The following is a 15238-nucleotide window of genomic DNA, read 5'->3' as shown; positions in this document are numbered from 1 at the left end:
TCAAGTAAATTTGTTAGTCTCTAAGGTGCCACAAGGACTCCTCGTTCTTTCTGTTTAATTACAGAATTTAAATGACTGAGTTTTGATTTCCGTGTTGCCCATTATCTGATTCCAGCAACTATTTTGGCAGTTTAATTTATTCTCAATGATCTTGTTATATATACGCACCTTAAAAAAAAAAAAAAGAAGAAAAACTCTTGTAAATATTCTGGGTGATCTTTTATTCAATGAATTAATGTATAGGGTACTCATCTCAAGATAATGTTTGTTTTAGATATAAACACTGTGCTGATCAGAACATACTTCACGTCTGAAGAGTATTTAAAAACCATTAGCTACTACATTACATTTAATGGGAGGTTTGCTTACACTTCTATTCTGATGGGATGAGATTTGGAATTTCAATATCATCAAGAATGAAAAACAAGAGAAAGTTCTTTGCAATGCAAAAAGCGTAACAAATTCCATGTTCACTTTAAAATACTGAAATAATGATGAAGTAATGAAGCACTCAACATTGATGTTAGGGATCACAACTAGAGCAGTGGCTTAAAAAGGTGTATGGCAGAGCCAGCTGTTATTCAGAATGGCTTCACGTAAAACAAGTTCCTCAGCTAGCCTAATTTAATACTTTAATTGTTTCTTATTACACTGAATCATCAGTTAAGAGCCTACCTGACGTTTTGGAGAATTTGCTGTGCTGGGATTGATATTCCGCAATGCCTAAGAGTAAAAAATAAGATGGATAAAAATTACTTTAAGCTACATGATTTGGCTGTGCAGGCTGACTTACAAACACCATCTTGTAGTATCAAGTCCCCAAGACAGCCCGAGATGAGACAAGGTAAGGGAGTTAAGAGTTGATGAAAATCACTTTACAATGAAACAAAACTCAAAGGTTTACTGAGCATGTGAACATGACAGAAAAGCTTAACGGCGAAGAAGAACATGGAGGGAACTGACGGTCACCTGATCCAAAGTTAGTCAGATTTCTCAAGGAGAGCTGAGGTAGGAAAACTAGAAGGCCCATCTAGAAGCATGCTAGCATAGGGTAGACGTTTGCTGGAGGATTAATAGCGAAGCAGGAACAGCAGAGGACTGGGTGCTTAAGCAGAAAGGGAGTCCTGATGCTATCTTATTTAGGCACACCTTAAGAAGTAGTACCGAATTTTAAAGATGACCCAACCTATATCAAGAGATGCTAAAGATTCCTACAAACAGGCCTTGAGTTCAGAAGGGACAACAGGAGTCAGACTCCAGGTCAAGGACAGAATATCACAGGTGACGAAGAAAAAGGAAGAGGGCATGAAGATATTATCCTCTCCTGATATAAGGCCCATCACCAAAGTGGAAAGGGAAGAGGACAAGACTTTAAAAGTTTTTCTCAAAACAAAAAAGACTAACTAGGGTGTCAGTGCTTTCTTCATCAGTGCTACAAAACTGAAGATAACCTAAATTTCTGGGACAAGATGGTAGCCAACCTTCTACCAAAAACCCAGAAAGAAAAATGTTAATGGAACTTTTAAAGTGGCGATTGTGGAAACAGACATCATGGTCTAGTTGAATTTTCTTCCCCAAGGTTACCCAGTTGCAAAACTAACAAAGTCCATAATCTACAACTGAATCTGGGTAAATTGTTAAATTAAAAGCTAGTTAAAACAAGGTAAAAAAAGAACATGTTAAATGCTCTTGTAAGTATGCTGCTTGTAAGTAAATAATTACACTTTTGGAATTCCTTCCTTATGATGGCAATATAAGCAATGCCTCACATATATTTTTTTTTTTTTTCCCCTCACATTTTCCTTCCTGTAACTCATTTAAAGAAGCTGCTTATAATGGGTTGTGTGTTTAATTAGTGTATCAATATACTTAATTCATTACTGACTGGATATTTGGAGCACCTTTACCCCATGTTGAAAGCTGGCTTAACTAAATTACAGTGCATGATGTTTTCCTTTTGTCTTTACAGCGTTCCTACTTATATTGCTGTTATCCTTTGAAAACACTGGGCTATTTGAATAGTGAATATTTTTACAGCACTTTCCATCTTCAAAGTGCTTTCAACCATTAATCTTCACAATACCCTGAGAGATAGTAAATAAACGTTACCGCATTTTACAAATGGAGAAACTTGGGTGCAAAGTTTAATTGGGTTGCCCAAGGCCACAAAGGGAGTCAGAGCTGGGATTCAAAATCCAGAGTTCCTGCCTCCCAGACCGACCAATCTGATACGTAAACCTTAGTTCTCTCAATGACCAGTTTTTGTTACTAGAAAAGTTCTAGAGGGAATGGCATAACATTTAAGCACCAGGTTTAAAATACCTAGACACAAGAGAACAACAGGGTCCAAACCCAGCAAAGCCTATTCAGTTGTTCAGCCTGCACACCATTTGGAAGTGGATGAATTTCAGTAATGAGGTGATTCCTCTACATAGAGCATGTAACTTGAAAAACACTTTTGTATCCTTTGGATTGCAATGTGTTCTAAAATCATACTTAAAAAAAAAAGTTATATTGAAAAGGTTTTTCCTTAAAATGAAGTACAAAGCAGATGTGAGGAACCAGCCTCGCTGGCTCTTGTTTGAGTCTGAGCTCTTTGGATGTGAAAAATGTTCTCAGAGAAATCTCCAATGAGATCATTACTCTGTGGTGCTCTCTTACTTGTACCACCCTAATGACACTTCAACTAGCGAAGATGTTTGCTCTTTGGGAATTTTGCTTAGGAAAAACTCTTGCATCTAGCAAGTCTAGAGCAGTGGTTTTCAAACTTTGGATCGCGACCTAGTACTGGGTCGCCTTGCTCAGCACCCAGGGACCCTGGCGGCTGGCCAATAAAAGCTAGTAGTCCCTACCTGTTCTGACACTGCTCTGAGCCCCGGAAGCGGCCAGCAGCAGGTCCGGTTCCTAGGCAAGGAAGCCATGGGGCTCCGTGCGCTGCCCCCACCCCAAGCACTGGCTCCGCACTCCCTATAGGCAGCGGGTGGCGTCTGCGGGCGAGAGCTGCGTGAAGCTGCTTGTGCGTCTCCACCTAGGAACCGGACCTGCTGCTGGCCACTTCCGGGGCGCAGTGCAGTCCGCGGTGCCAGGACAGGTGGGAAGCCTGCCTCTGTACCCCGGCTGCGCAGCTGACCGGGAGCCACCGGAGTAAGCTGACACCCCAATCCTCTGCCTCAGCCCTGAGCCCCCCCCAGATCTGGAGCCCCCTCCTGCACTCCAAACCCCTAATCCCCAGCCCCACCCCAGAACCTGCATCCCCTGCTGAGCCCTGACCCCTCTCCTGCACCCCAACCCCCTGCCCAAGCCCAGAGCCCCCTCCCACACCTGAGCCCCTCATTCCCGGCCCCAGCCCTGAGCTCCCTCACCCATCCCAAACCCCTCATCCCCAGCTCCATTGGGTCGCGGGCATCAACAATTTTCTTCCATTGGGTCGCCAGAAAAAAAAGTTTGAAAACCATTGGTCGAGAGCTTCTGCTACTGAGGTGACATCATAATGAATGTAGCCAAGTCCTTGTGCGGTCTCTGGTGCTTTACGCTTGCTAGAATTGCCACGTAAGTGCAACAACAAAAACATACAAAAAATATAGTGGAAGTCTGTGTCTAACCTGTGGCCTCACCTGCCGAAGCAGTTCTTGATGCTTCAGTCGCAGCCTCTCTTTCTCCATCTGCAGCTGTTGCAGTCTCATCTGTTGCTGCTGATTGGAGCTGCCCCCGCCCATCACTCCACCTTGAGGACTCTGAGGAGCCAGTGGGGGTGGTTGTTTCACCGGAGCACTTTGGCTGATGCGCTGATTCATAGCTATGGAGTCAAAAGAATAAAATGTACATTTTAAAATGACATTCAAACATACAGGAAAGGAAAGAAACATGCTGAAAGTAATTTGACAGAACTTGTAACCCATTGCACACCACGGCACTACAGACCATACACCTGCACTGATTTTCCACAGGTTGCGAGGCAGAAGCCCAAAATAGGCAGATGCTATTGTTGTGGGATCGGAGTATGCTCAAATTTTCAAGAATGCGCACGCTCAACTTGTACATGCATTTTTTGAAACTCTGGCTCTATGGTTTAAAGGTGGTACCAAAACACAGCTGTTCATTCCAAATGGCAGTAATCCAAACATGAAGATAAAATTTGACTGATTTTCACCTCCGCTTTTTATAGTTGTTTATTCTCATCTTTAGGACAAGCCCAGGCACATTATACTCATGTTCTTGAGATGACCCGATATTGCTTTCACAGAACCCTACATATTTAAATAACAAAACACATATCATCTCATCTGTCCTCTTGCTTTGGATAATTCGCCGATATATTTTCTAGTTTTAAATGACCCAGTTGATGGTCTTTTATGACTTCCTCTAAGAGACTATTATATAGTAGAATATTATTGCGTCAAGGAAGCTTTTTACAACAGTCAACTTAATTTTTCCTTCAAATTTCATCCAGTTAGTTACTTCTTGTTATACCTTCCTGTGCAATCCTAAGCAATTTTTCACCATCCTTAGTGCTGACAAATTTCAGATATTTGTATGTTCCTACCCTCTGTTCAGCCAACATGTACACACTTAGGTCTATAAATAAAATCAATCCCTCATTTAGAGTTTTTAAAACTCCCTCCCAATTGTCATTAAGTCTGGTTTTGAAGCACTCAGAACTGAAATGTAATGTGACAGTGGTTTTACTAAAGTCATACAGAACTTCTCTATTCTGTGATGCTTCTCTTTGCATCTTCTTCCCCAGCTTTATCCTCTCAGGTCATTCTGGTGATAATTTCTGACAGATGAAGGGAGAAGAAAGATGGTGGTGGCAGAAGTCACAGGCTCTAAAATATTAGTTGCAAACAGTTAAGACTTTTTTGAAGTAGCTATTCAGTAGGCACAGAGGAGGATTCTTTGTCTCTACTATGGTATCTGCAGGTTCTCAAACAACAGATTTAGTCTGCACAGGATTTTCTGCTGTAGCCAGACTACATTGCTTCGGGGCAGATTTCAGCATCCCCAGTTGTGAGGACATTTCTTATCATTTTGCAGAGAAAACTGGACATGCAAAGCATGGTCTGAACTCTGAGCATTGTAGCCAAGCGGGATCTTGAAAGGCTGGAGGCTAAGCTGTCTCTGATTCAGAATTAGGCAAGTGACGCTGAGACTCTGGAAGTGATGGGCAAACTTTGTTTCACAACTGGTTTTTGAGTCTACAGTAGAACCTTAGAGTTAAAAACACCAGAGTAAAAAGAAAAGGAGTACTTGTGGGACCTTAGAGACTAACCAATTTATTTGAGCATAAGCTTTCGTGAGCTACAGCTCACTTCATCAGATGCATCACTTCATTGGATGTAGCTCACGAAAGCTTATGCTCAAATAAATTGGTTAGTCTCTAAGGTGCCACAAGTACTCCTTTTCTTTTTGCGAATACAGACTAACACGGCTGCTACTCTGAAACCTGTCAAACACCAGAGTTATGAACTGACCAGTCAACCACACACCTCATTTGGAACCAGAAGTATGCAATCAGGCAGCAGCAGAGTCCAAAAAAAAGTAAACACACTACAGTTCAATATTAAATGTAAACTACTAAAAAAAACTGGAGGAAGAACAGCATTTATCTTCTGCATAGTAAAGTTTCAAAGCTGTAGTGAGTCAATGTTCAGTTGCAAACTTTTGAAAGAACCACCATAATGTTTTGTTCAGAGTTATGAACAACCTCCATTCCTGAGGTAACTCTGAGGTTCCACTGTATGTCCTTCCTGACCAGTGAAAGTTGGCAAGGGGCCAAGTGCTGTGTCCACAGATGGCACTTGTTAATGCCTTGTTTTAAAGGAATGCAGGCAGGGGTGAAAGTAAGTTAAAGGACTTACCAGTATGCTGGAGTCCTGAGCAGGGGGTGTGGACTCAACCGGAAGAAGCAGGGCCTTAAATCCCTGGGCCCTTTAAATCTTGATTTATAGGGCCCAGGGCTCCAGCTGCGGTAGTGGCTCCTGGCTGCCACCGCTACCCCAGGGCTCTGGCAGAGCTATAAAGGGCCTGGGGCTCTGCTGTGGTAGCAGCTGCCAGAGCCCCGAGCCCTTTAAAGCTCTGCCTGACCTCTGCTGCCCGAGCTCTGGAGTAGCGGCGGCAGGGCTCCATTGGTGATTCAAAGGGCCCTGGGGCTCCAGCCACAGCTACTGTCCTGGACCTTTAACTCCCCGCCAGAGCCCTGCTGCTGGAGCCCTGGGGTAGCGGCGGCGGGGCTCCGGCGGCGATTTAAAGGGCCCTGGGGCGGTAGCAGCGGCTGGAGCTCTGGGGCCCTTTAAATCCCCACCTGAGCCCTGCCGCCGCTACCCCAGGGCTTTAAATTGCCATCTGGGAAAGCCGGTCCAGGTACGGCGCACTGGCTCTTGCTGGTATGCCGTACTGGGGCATACTGGCTTACTTTCACCTATGAATGTAGGGCACACTATGTTTTTAAAGAAACACGTACAACCTCTGCTTAAGAAACAACCCATTGAAACAGTCAACCTGGATAATTATGACAATCTTCCATTCTGAGTTAAGAATAGGAAGAAGGCTAGATGACAGAACTCAATATCTAGGAGCCTCAGACCTTTGTCAATCTGCTTTCATCACTAAATGATACTGGTGGTGCGGGTCGCTGATCTCCCAGCAATGGTTATCAAGAGTCCACGCTGCTTCTGGAGTACCAGCTGTCTTTGAAACCCCTGACTGTGAAGGGTTTAGTCTACTCCCAAAGTGCAAGCAGCTTAGGCTAGCTTCCTGTAACTTCCTTCTTTTCTGTCAGAGAGATCCTGAAGGGTAGTTTTGGGCATTTCCTTTTCTGCCCTTATGGCCCTCTAATGGGGGGAAATAATACAGGTATATTCCATCATCTTTGCTGTTCAATATGGAGGTTGGGATGATTAGTGAGTAGGAATGGATTTTAATGTCTCTCCCCACAGAATATACTGGCAATACTCAAATCTGAGACTCCATTTTATCTCAGACAGACAGTATGATTGAGCACCTTCCATAGTCTCTGATAGTATATGGGGCATAGATGAGAGTGAGCTGGATGAAGATCAGTTCAGGTTAGATTGAGGTGATGATGGTGGGCTGGGAGAAGCAACCAAAGGATATGGCAAAGATTATATTTGCCCCTCTAACTGAGGGCATGTTTGTCAATAGAGTGCGTGATTTAAGGGGGTGGTGTTTATCAGACAGCAGCTGATGTCATACAGCAGCAGTGACCACAACTTTCTCCACATTTGCACAGATAGTTACAAACTCCTCTCTCAGATGCAGACCATGCAACTAACTGTCATTCACACCTAATCATTTCAAGTTTAGATGATGCAATGCACTGTTACACGGAACACCTTTAAATCAACCTGGAAACTAAAGCTGACACAGAAGGTAGCAGACTATTGTAAAGCTGGGCATCTCCATGAACATGTGATACCAGAGCTCAAGGATGTACACTGGTGCTTTTTCCCCCCCCCTCCCTTTCCTCTGAGTAGAGAGTATGTATAGCAAGCATCTTCACAAGGGAAAATAAAAAGGTGTGTTCTTAAAAAGCTTTAGGAAACATGAGGTAAAATCCTAGTGACGCCAAGGCAGTTTTAGTTTCCACGTGTTAGCAGGCTGAAGTGAACTGCAGGCCTTCCATCAGTGCTTACCTTTACCTGGTAATGTGTTAAAATTACAGTTATCTTGTCTTCGCTGGGATTTTAGCTAACATGTTAATTAAAATGAGGTAACACATGGCATGAACACACTTTATTTCCTAATCAAGACAAGGTCGAAGAAGCTGATTATGATTTATAAAGCCCAACATAGCTTGGGACCTGCCTACTTGAAAGGCCTGCTTCTTTCTCCATGAGACACTGCCATGGCTGGGATCAGCACAGGTGCCGGAGCTGGAGTTTACTAATTTGTTAGTGGCAAGGACATGCTGCAAACACAGTTACCAGGGCAGGCATTCAGGGAAGGAGAATGGTGGGGATTTTCTTTTATTGGGAAGTGGATTAGAGCTTATGGGAACTGTGGAAGGAGTTTGGTTTTTGGCTAACAGGCTGTTTTGGTATAATGAAAAGCCAGCTGCTTTGTCTTTGTTTGACCAAATTTTTAATTATAATCTAAAATAGGGGACCTGGAACAGAGGTTAGGTTTGTTTGTTTTTTAAATAGGAGAAGATACTAGTGACCTCATATTTAGGTTAACACTTTCCCTTATAAAGGATTTTTCTGACTTTTTAAAAAAAAAAAAAAAAAAAAAAAGCTTTCACACCTCCACTGGTTGCAGCAGGCATTTGTTATGCGGCTGGGGGAGAATAGCCCTCACAGTAGAGAAGTGCCTTTTCTTCGTCCGTGAAATAAGATACAGATTTAACTGAGTTGTAATCCTTACTTTCTGGCTCCCCCCTTAAAACCCCAGGACCCAATAGACCATCCTCCATCTAGAGATTCCATATGGAGCAGAAGTGCCCCACTTCCTGGAGTGGGAATGAGAGAAAGCTGTGTCAGACTCCCAACAATCACCCTCTAGACCCAGCACATGGTCACTGTGCCAGTGACTCATTTCCCCCCCATGTGGAATTACAGCCTTCTCCTGCCGCCAGCTAAAGTAGTTACCTAAAGTATAAATGGTAGAAGTCTGTGCTGCATTGCTGAAGGTTCATGACAGAAAACCTGCTAATGAAGCATGATAGTGAGATTTTTACAGCTGAAACTTTTACTTTTGTCCTTTAAAATAAACCGAGGAAATTACATCCCCAAAACTATGTTAAAAGAATAGGCTGCAAAGTCAAGTACTCAAAAGTTAGGAAGTGCCAGATTTTTTTTAGTTCGCAGCCTATGCGGCTGTAGTTCTGCTGCAGTTCAGCTCCTTTGTGCATATGCATTATGATACAAACTTTAATTACACTATCACAATACTTTTTTCCACAGAATCCCTGCACATTCAGTTCGTAGGTAGGATGCATAAACTGGCCAAATGAAGGCTGCATGGGCAACCATTCATAAGTCTGGCATTTCCTAGCTTCCAAATGCTTGACTTTGCAACTTAAAGAACATTCATTTAACAGTCTTTTTTGTAAGCAATAGGTCTATGTTGAAATCCAAATAAAAAAGCCCAAACATTTATTACTTTCCAGGTTTCCGTGCTCTCTAATATCTGAGGCCACATCTACACTACAGCCGGGATCAAAGCTCTGAGATCGATCCACCAGCAGTCGATTTAGCAGGTCTAGTGAAGACCCGCCAAATCGACAGCAGATTGCTCACCAGTCGACTCCTGTACTCTACCCCCAATGAGAAGAGTAAGGCAAGTCGATGGGAGAAAACATCGACCCCCCGCGGTGTAGACCCTGCGGTAACTCGATGTGAGGTAAGTCGACTCCAGCTACATTATTCACATAGCTGGAGTTGCATAGCGTAGGTCAACTTACCGGGGTAGTGTAGACATAGCCTCAGATTTGGATTAGTTTCTCAGATGCAGTATCTAATTTCCTTATTCTGAATTTATTTCCTGAGTGCATTTGTAACTTTTCTAAATTCCTTTGCATTATTCTTGTCCTCACCGATAGTTACAGCTACCATTTTAATTTTATCTGCAATTTCAATAACATGCTGTTTAGTCCCTTGCCCAGATCACTAATGAATATGATAAATGACACACATCAATCCCTGTTGGAACTCTCTAGAACACTTTCCACCAACTCACAGTATTTAATATTAACTTTTGTTTACAGTAATTCATTCATGGTTTAAATCTACATGGCAGTACTCATATATAAACCATTCTGAATTAATTTGGGGGCATAAAATGTCATAAGACACCACAAAAATTTAGATACATCATGTTCTGCATTCTCTTCATCTTCCAACTTTGTAATTTAAATTTAAAAAAAGCAGTCAAATGTGTTTAACTTTTTTGTTCTTAACCAATTACTTCCCTTTTCCAAAGTCCTGAAATTCCTTTAATTCACATTTTGAAACTGACTAGATTTCAAATTGATAGTGTTCCTGCCAAATGTTATAGTAGAGACAAGGTGGGTAAGAGACACAAGCTTTCAAGATTACACAGAGGTCATCTTCAGGGTTGGGAAATGTACTCAGTATTACAGTTAAACACAAGGTGGAACAGACAGTTTAGCGTAAGTAGTTAACACATTACAAGCTGTTCGGGTATATTCACTTCTTGGACCAGATCCTGTGCTCCACTTAGGACAAAATCAAGAATTGCCTCTCCCCTTGTGAGTTCTAGGATTAGCTGCTCCAAGAAGCAGTCATTAATAGTGTCTAGAAACTTTATTTCTGCTTTCCTTCCTGATGTGCCATGTACCCAGTCAATACGGCAGAGGTGGGCAAACTACAGCCCGCGGGCCACATCCGTCGTGAGGGACTGTCCCGCCTGGACCTCGAACTCCCGGGCGGGAAGGCCAGCCCCTGGCCCCTCCCCCCGCTGTGCCCCCTCCCCCGCAGTTATGCTGCCGCACAGGAAGCGTGACTGGCTCTAGCTGGGTAGCGCAGCTGCTAGTCCTGCTGCTCTGAGCGGCATGGTAAGGGGGCGGGGGGGTGGGGGGTGGGCTGGATAAGTGGCAGAGGGTCCCGGGGGCCAGTCAGAGGACAGGGAGTTGTTGGATGGGGTGGAGGTTTGGGGAGGGGGTGGTCAGGGGACTGGGAACCAGGGGGGTTGGATAGGTATGGGAGTCCCGGGGGGCATGTCAGGGGCAGCAGTGTCGATAGGGGTCAGGGCAGTCGGGGGCAGGGGGGTTGGACAGGGGGTGGGGTGCCGGGAGGGGGCAGTCAGGGGACAAGGACCACGGGGGTTGGATGGGTCGGTGGTTCTGAGGGGGGCAGTCAGGGGGTGGAAAGTGGGATGGGGCGGGAGCCAGGCTGTTTGGGGAGGCACAGCCTTCCCTATCCAGCCCTCCATACAGTTTCGCAACCCTGATGTGGCCCTTGGGCCAAAAAGTTTGCCCATCCCTACAACAGGGGGATAGTTGAAATGTGCCATTATTACTGAGTTTTCTATTTTTTATAGGTTTCAGAGTAACAGCCGTGTTAGTCTGTATTTGCAAAAAGAAAAGGAGGACTTGTGGCACCTTAGAGACTAACCAATTTATTTGAGCATAAAGTGAGCTGTAGCTCACGAAAGCTTATGCTCAAATAAATTGGTTAGTCTCTAAGGTGCTACAAGTACTCCTTTTCTTTTTTCTATTTTTTATAGCCTCTCTAATCTCCCTGAACATTTCACAATCACCGTCCTGGTCAGGTGGTCCATAGTTAGGGCCCTACCAAATTCACTGGTCCATTCTGGTTAATTTCACAGCCAGAGGATTTTTTAATTGGTCAATTTCACGACTGCAGATGTTTATATCTGAAATTTCAGGGTGTTCTAACCATGGGGGTCCTGACACAAAATGGGATGGGGGGGGGAAAGAGGGAAGGGAGGGAGTTGCAAAGCTCTTATAGTAAGGGGGTCCCAAGACTGCCATCCTAACTTCTGTGCTGCCTTCAGGGTTGGGCTAGAGGAAGTGCCCAGAGGTGGGTAGGTGCCAGGAGTTCCTAGCTGCTAATCCTGGCCATTGGCGGATTAAGGTAGGGCCCCCTGGCCAATTCGTGGCCCCCGCCCTCCCCCCCCCCCAAAATGGATGCTCCAGCCCCGGCAGTAAGCCCTACCTGGTCACCCAAGTCTCGGCTGCAGTTGCAAGGGCTGAAGTCTCAAGCCCCGGATGGACACACGGGAGAGTGGATGGGGGCACTGAAACTTCAAGCCCAGGTTGCCCCAAACCTCAGATGAAGTGGAGTGGGGCAGAAGCCGCGAGCCCAGGCTGCCCTGTCTGCAGCTGCTGGGAGCAGAAGTCCCCAGCCCTGGCAGCAGCCACGGGGGGAGGAAGCTTCATGCCCGGAGCCGGAGGTGGTGGCAGAAGCCCAGAGCCTGGGCTGCCCCAGCTGCAGCCTTTGGGAGCAGAAGCTCCCAGACCGGCAGGAGCCGCTGGGGAATGAAGCCCTGAGCTCCGTGCCCAAAGCCGCAGCAGGAGTGGGCAGAAGCCCAGAGCCCAGGCTGCCCGGACTGTCACTGACAGAAGCCCCAAGCTTGGCACCCGGAGCCGTGCCAGGAGCCACATGGGGGTGGGAGGAGATGGAAGCCTGGAGCCCAGCTCCCAGGCTGCTCCAGCACAGAAGTGTCCCTCCACAGCCCAGCCAAACTAAAAGGGAGGAGCCCCAGGCTCCCAGCAGCACAGGGAGATCAGATTTCATGGGGAATGGCAGATTTCACAGACTGTGACACGTTTTTCACGGCCATGAAATTGGTAGGGCCCTAGCCATAGTGTGTGCCTACTGCTGCACTTTTATTATTCAAGCATAGAATTTCTATCCATACAGATTCTAGGATACAGTTTGATTAATATTTGACTCTACGCCTTCTTTCACATATAGTGCCACCCCCCCGCCAGCACAACCTATTCTGTTATTCCTATATATTTTGTAACCTGGTATTAGTGTCCCATTGATTGTCATAATTCCACCGTGTTTCTGTGATGCCTATTATATCAATATCCTCATTTAATACAAGGCACTCAAGTGCACCCATCTGTAGTATTTAGACTTCTAGCACTTATAACATTTGCCACTGTTTAGTTGTCTGCTTTCATGTGAAGTAAATGAATGGGACTCTTTCATTTGAATGTTTCTCTTCAGTTCCTACCCGTACTTTATCAACTTCTAACCTCTCTTCTTTACTAGAAAAATTCCCGTTAACAGATCCCCCCCATGGGATGTTTCTGTCCAAATCATGTGCTCCTCCATACCTGTTGGCTTTCCCTAAGCCCCCTTAGATTAAAAACTTCTCTATGACCTTCTTAATTTTACATGCCAGCAATCTGTTTCATTTTGATTTAGGTGGAGCCCATCCTTCCTGTATAAGCTCCTCCTTTCCCAAAAGGTTCCCTAGTTCCTAATAAACTTAAACACTTCCTCCCCTACAACATTGTCTCATCCACACATTGAGACCCTGCAATTCTGCCTAACTGACCTTGCATGTGGAACTGGAAGCATTTCAGAAAATGCTACTATGGAGATCCTGGACTTCAATCTCCTTCCTAGTCCTCTAAATCTGGCCTCCAGGACCTCTCTCCTAAGCTTTTTCTATGTCATGTACCACAACCACCAGCTCCTCCCCAGCACTACACATAAATCTGTCTAGATGTTTTGAGAGATCTGCAGCCTTTGCACCCGGCAGGCAATTCAACATGTGGTTCTCTCATTCATCAGAAACTCAGCTGTATTTCTAATGATCGAATCCCCCATTCCAATTACTTGTTTCTTCCTTATAACTGGGCCCCCCTCCCTCAAAGAGGTATCCTCAGTGTGAGAGGATCCCATGACATTATCGGAAAGGATCCAATGACATCATCATTTCTCTCTTCCAATTTGATGTTCTCCTTCCCTGAGATTTTCAACCTTCCCAACGGCACAGAGGCTGTCAAACTGGGGGTGAGACTGCTCTACTGTGTCCCAGAAAGTCTCATGTACGTACCTACGTGTCCCTCAGCTATTCCAGCTCAGCCACTCTGGTCTCAGGAGCCCGTACTCTGCCTCTAAGGGCCATGAGCTCCTTGCACTGAATGTACACACACACACACACACACACACACACACCACCTGCCCACAAGACAGGAATTCATACATATTGCATTCAATGCAATAAACTGGATAGCTCCCACTCCACTGTGGACTTCTACCTGCATTCTTTTTCCTCTTGCAGCTTCTTTTTTGGGGGGGTGGAGTGGGCTATTGACCTAAGTTTAGAGAATGCTAGGTGTATCTCACTCCCTCGCAAAACTTCCATTTGCTCCTCCTGTTCACTAGCGCTCCTCTAGTCATTTAGGAGCTGGATTTTTAAACACTTGTTCTCTCCAAGTAGCCCCGCCCCTTGGTTAACAGATCCTAAAGGGATTAGGGATCAAAGCTTTTTTAAGATGCTCTCAACCTTGCCTAGCAAGGCACTAGGCTCAGCACACAGCCCCGCCAAACAGTCCCCATTATACACTACGGTCAAGCAGCAAGCACACAAACAGACAGCAAACTCACCACAAGGGTAACGTAGTTGCTACTCCTTTCCATATTGCAACAGGTTCTTCTGGGCTATTCGGGTGGCCCATTCCATCATGTGATGTAGCTCCCTAGTGGATTATCCTTGTTTGGCGAAGACAGTGTTAAGGTATATACCCTTGCCTTTCTCCTCTGAGCATATTCTGTGGTATCTGAGTGCCTGACTGTAGGTAACAGATTTCTCGGTATGTTTGAAGTGGTTACTGGTATTAAAAGTATGTGTGGTGATCTGTGGGATTTTTGTACATAGTTGTCTGTATGTTTCTATTGTTGAAGTTGATCATGGCGGCCAGTAAATTGACGCTACTGAGGGAGTATTCCAGAGAGAGTTTAATGGATGGGGTTGAAGTTGTGGTGGAAATCTATGAGGAAGTTTCATCTTCTGTCCAAAGGATGAAAATATCATTGATGTATCTCAGGTATAGCATTTGTTTCATGGTGCATTTGTCCAGAAATCCCTCCTCTTCCTTATGAAGAGGTAGCATACTGGGGGGCCATCCTAGTACCCACAGCTGTTCCCATGGTTTGGACAAAGTGTTGGTTGTTGCCTAATTGATATGGGTGAGGATGAAATGGATGAGTTTGGTGGTGGGTTCGGGGTGGATATCTGAGGGTTGTCCATTGTCTAGTTACTCTAGAAGATATTTGAAGCAAGCAACGATGCGGTCATTGTGACAGATATTCATGTATGGGAAGGTGACATCCATGGTGGCAAGGATGGTGTTCTGAGGTAGGTTGTCAAAGTAGCGGAGTTTCTGAAGATAATCTGTTGTGTCCCAGAGGAAGCTGGCCCTTTGTGTGGTGAGTGGTTTGGGGATGTTTCTATGAGTCCCGATATTCCTTCACTAAAAGTTCCATGGCCAGATATGGTTGGTCTGCCTTGGTTCCTTTGTTTGTGTATATTGGGAAGTATGTAGAAGGTCCATGGAGTGAGGAGTCATGGGGGATGATGATGTAGAGTTTCTCCTAGAGTTGTCTGGGGAAGGATTTGATGATATCCATTAATTCCTGGGTAAATTTTGGTCTTCGAGTTCTTTATAGTAGGTGGTGCCAAACAATCTGTTCCACCTTGTATTTAGCTGTGACACACTGAATACCTTTCCCAGACCTGAAGAAGAGCTCTGTGTAACCTTCAAAGCTCTCTC

At 45.0% G+C, this 15238-nt stretch overlaps 1 protein-coding gene across 5 annotated transcripts in view; it reads right to left on the bottom strand.

The window, feature by feature from the left end:
• YAP1 (Yes1 associated transcriptional regulator) overlaps positions 1-15238 on the bottom strand; it is a 183652-nt gene that overhangs the window by 37750 nt on the left and 130664 nt on the right. For 2 of the 5 annotated variants that reach the window (XM_074957126.1, XM_074957141.1), the window contains 2 exons: positions 3615-3796; positions 676-723 (listed from right to left, as the gene is read on the bottom strand). In XM_074957126.1, coding sequence (XP_074813227.1) covers positions 676-723; positions 3615-3796 — 230 coding nt within the window. Of the gene's footprint in view, positions 1-675; positions 724-3602; positions 3797-15238 lie in introns of all 5 variants that reach the window. The other 3 variants (XM_074957149.1, XM_074957156.1, XM_074957135.1) reach the window with 2 other exon arrangements.

The sequence above is a fragment of the Natator depressus genome, chromosome 1 (assembly GCF_965152275.1).
Source record: "Natator depressus isolate rNatDep1 chromosome 1, rNatDep2.hap1, whole genome shotgun sequence".
NCBI lineage: Eukaryota > Metazoa > Chordata > Testudines > Cheloniidae > Natator > Natator depressus.
The sequence above is the reverse complement of the archived record's forward strand: the minus strand, read 5'-3'. Positions and strand labels throughout refer to the sequence as shown.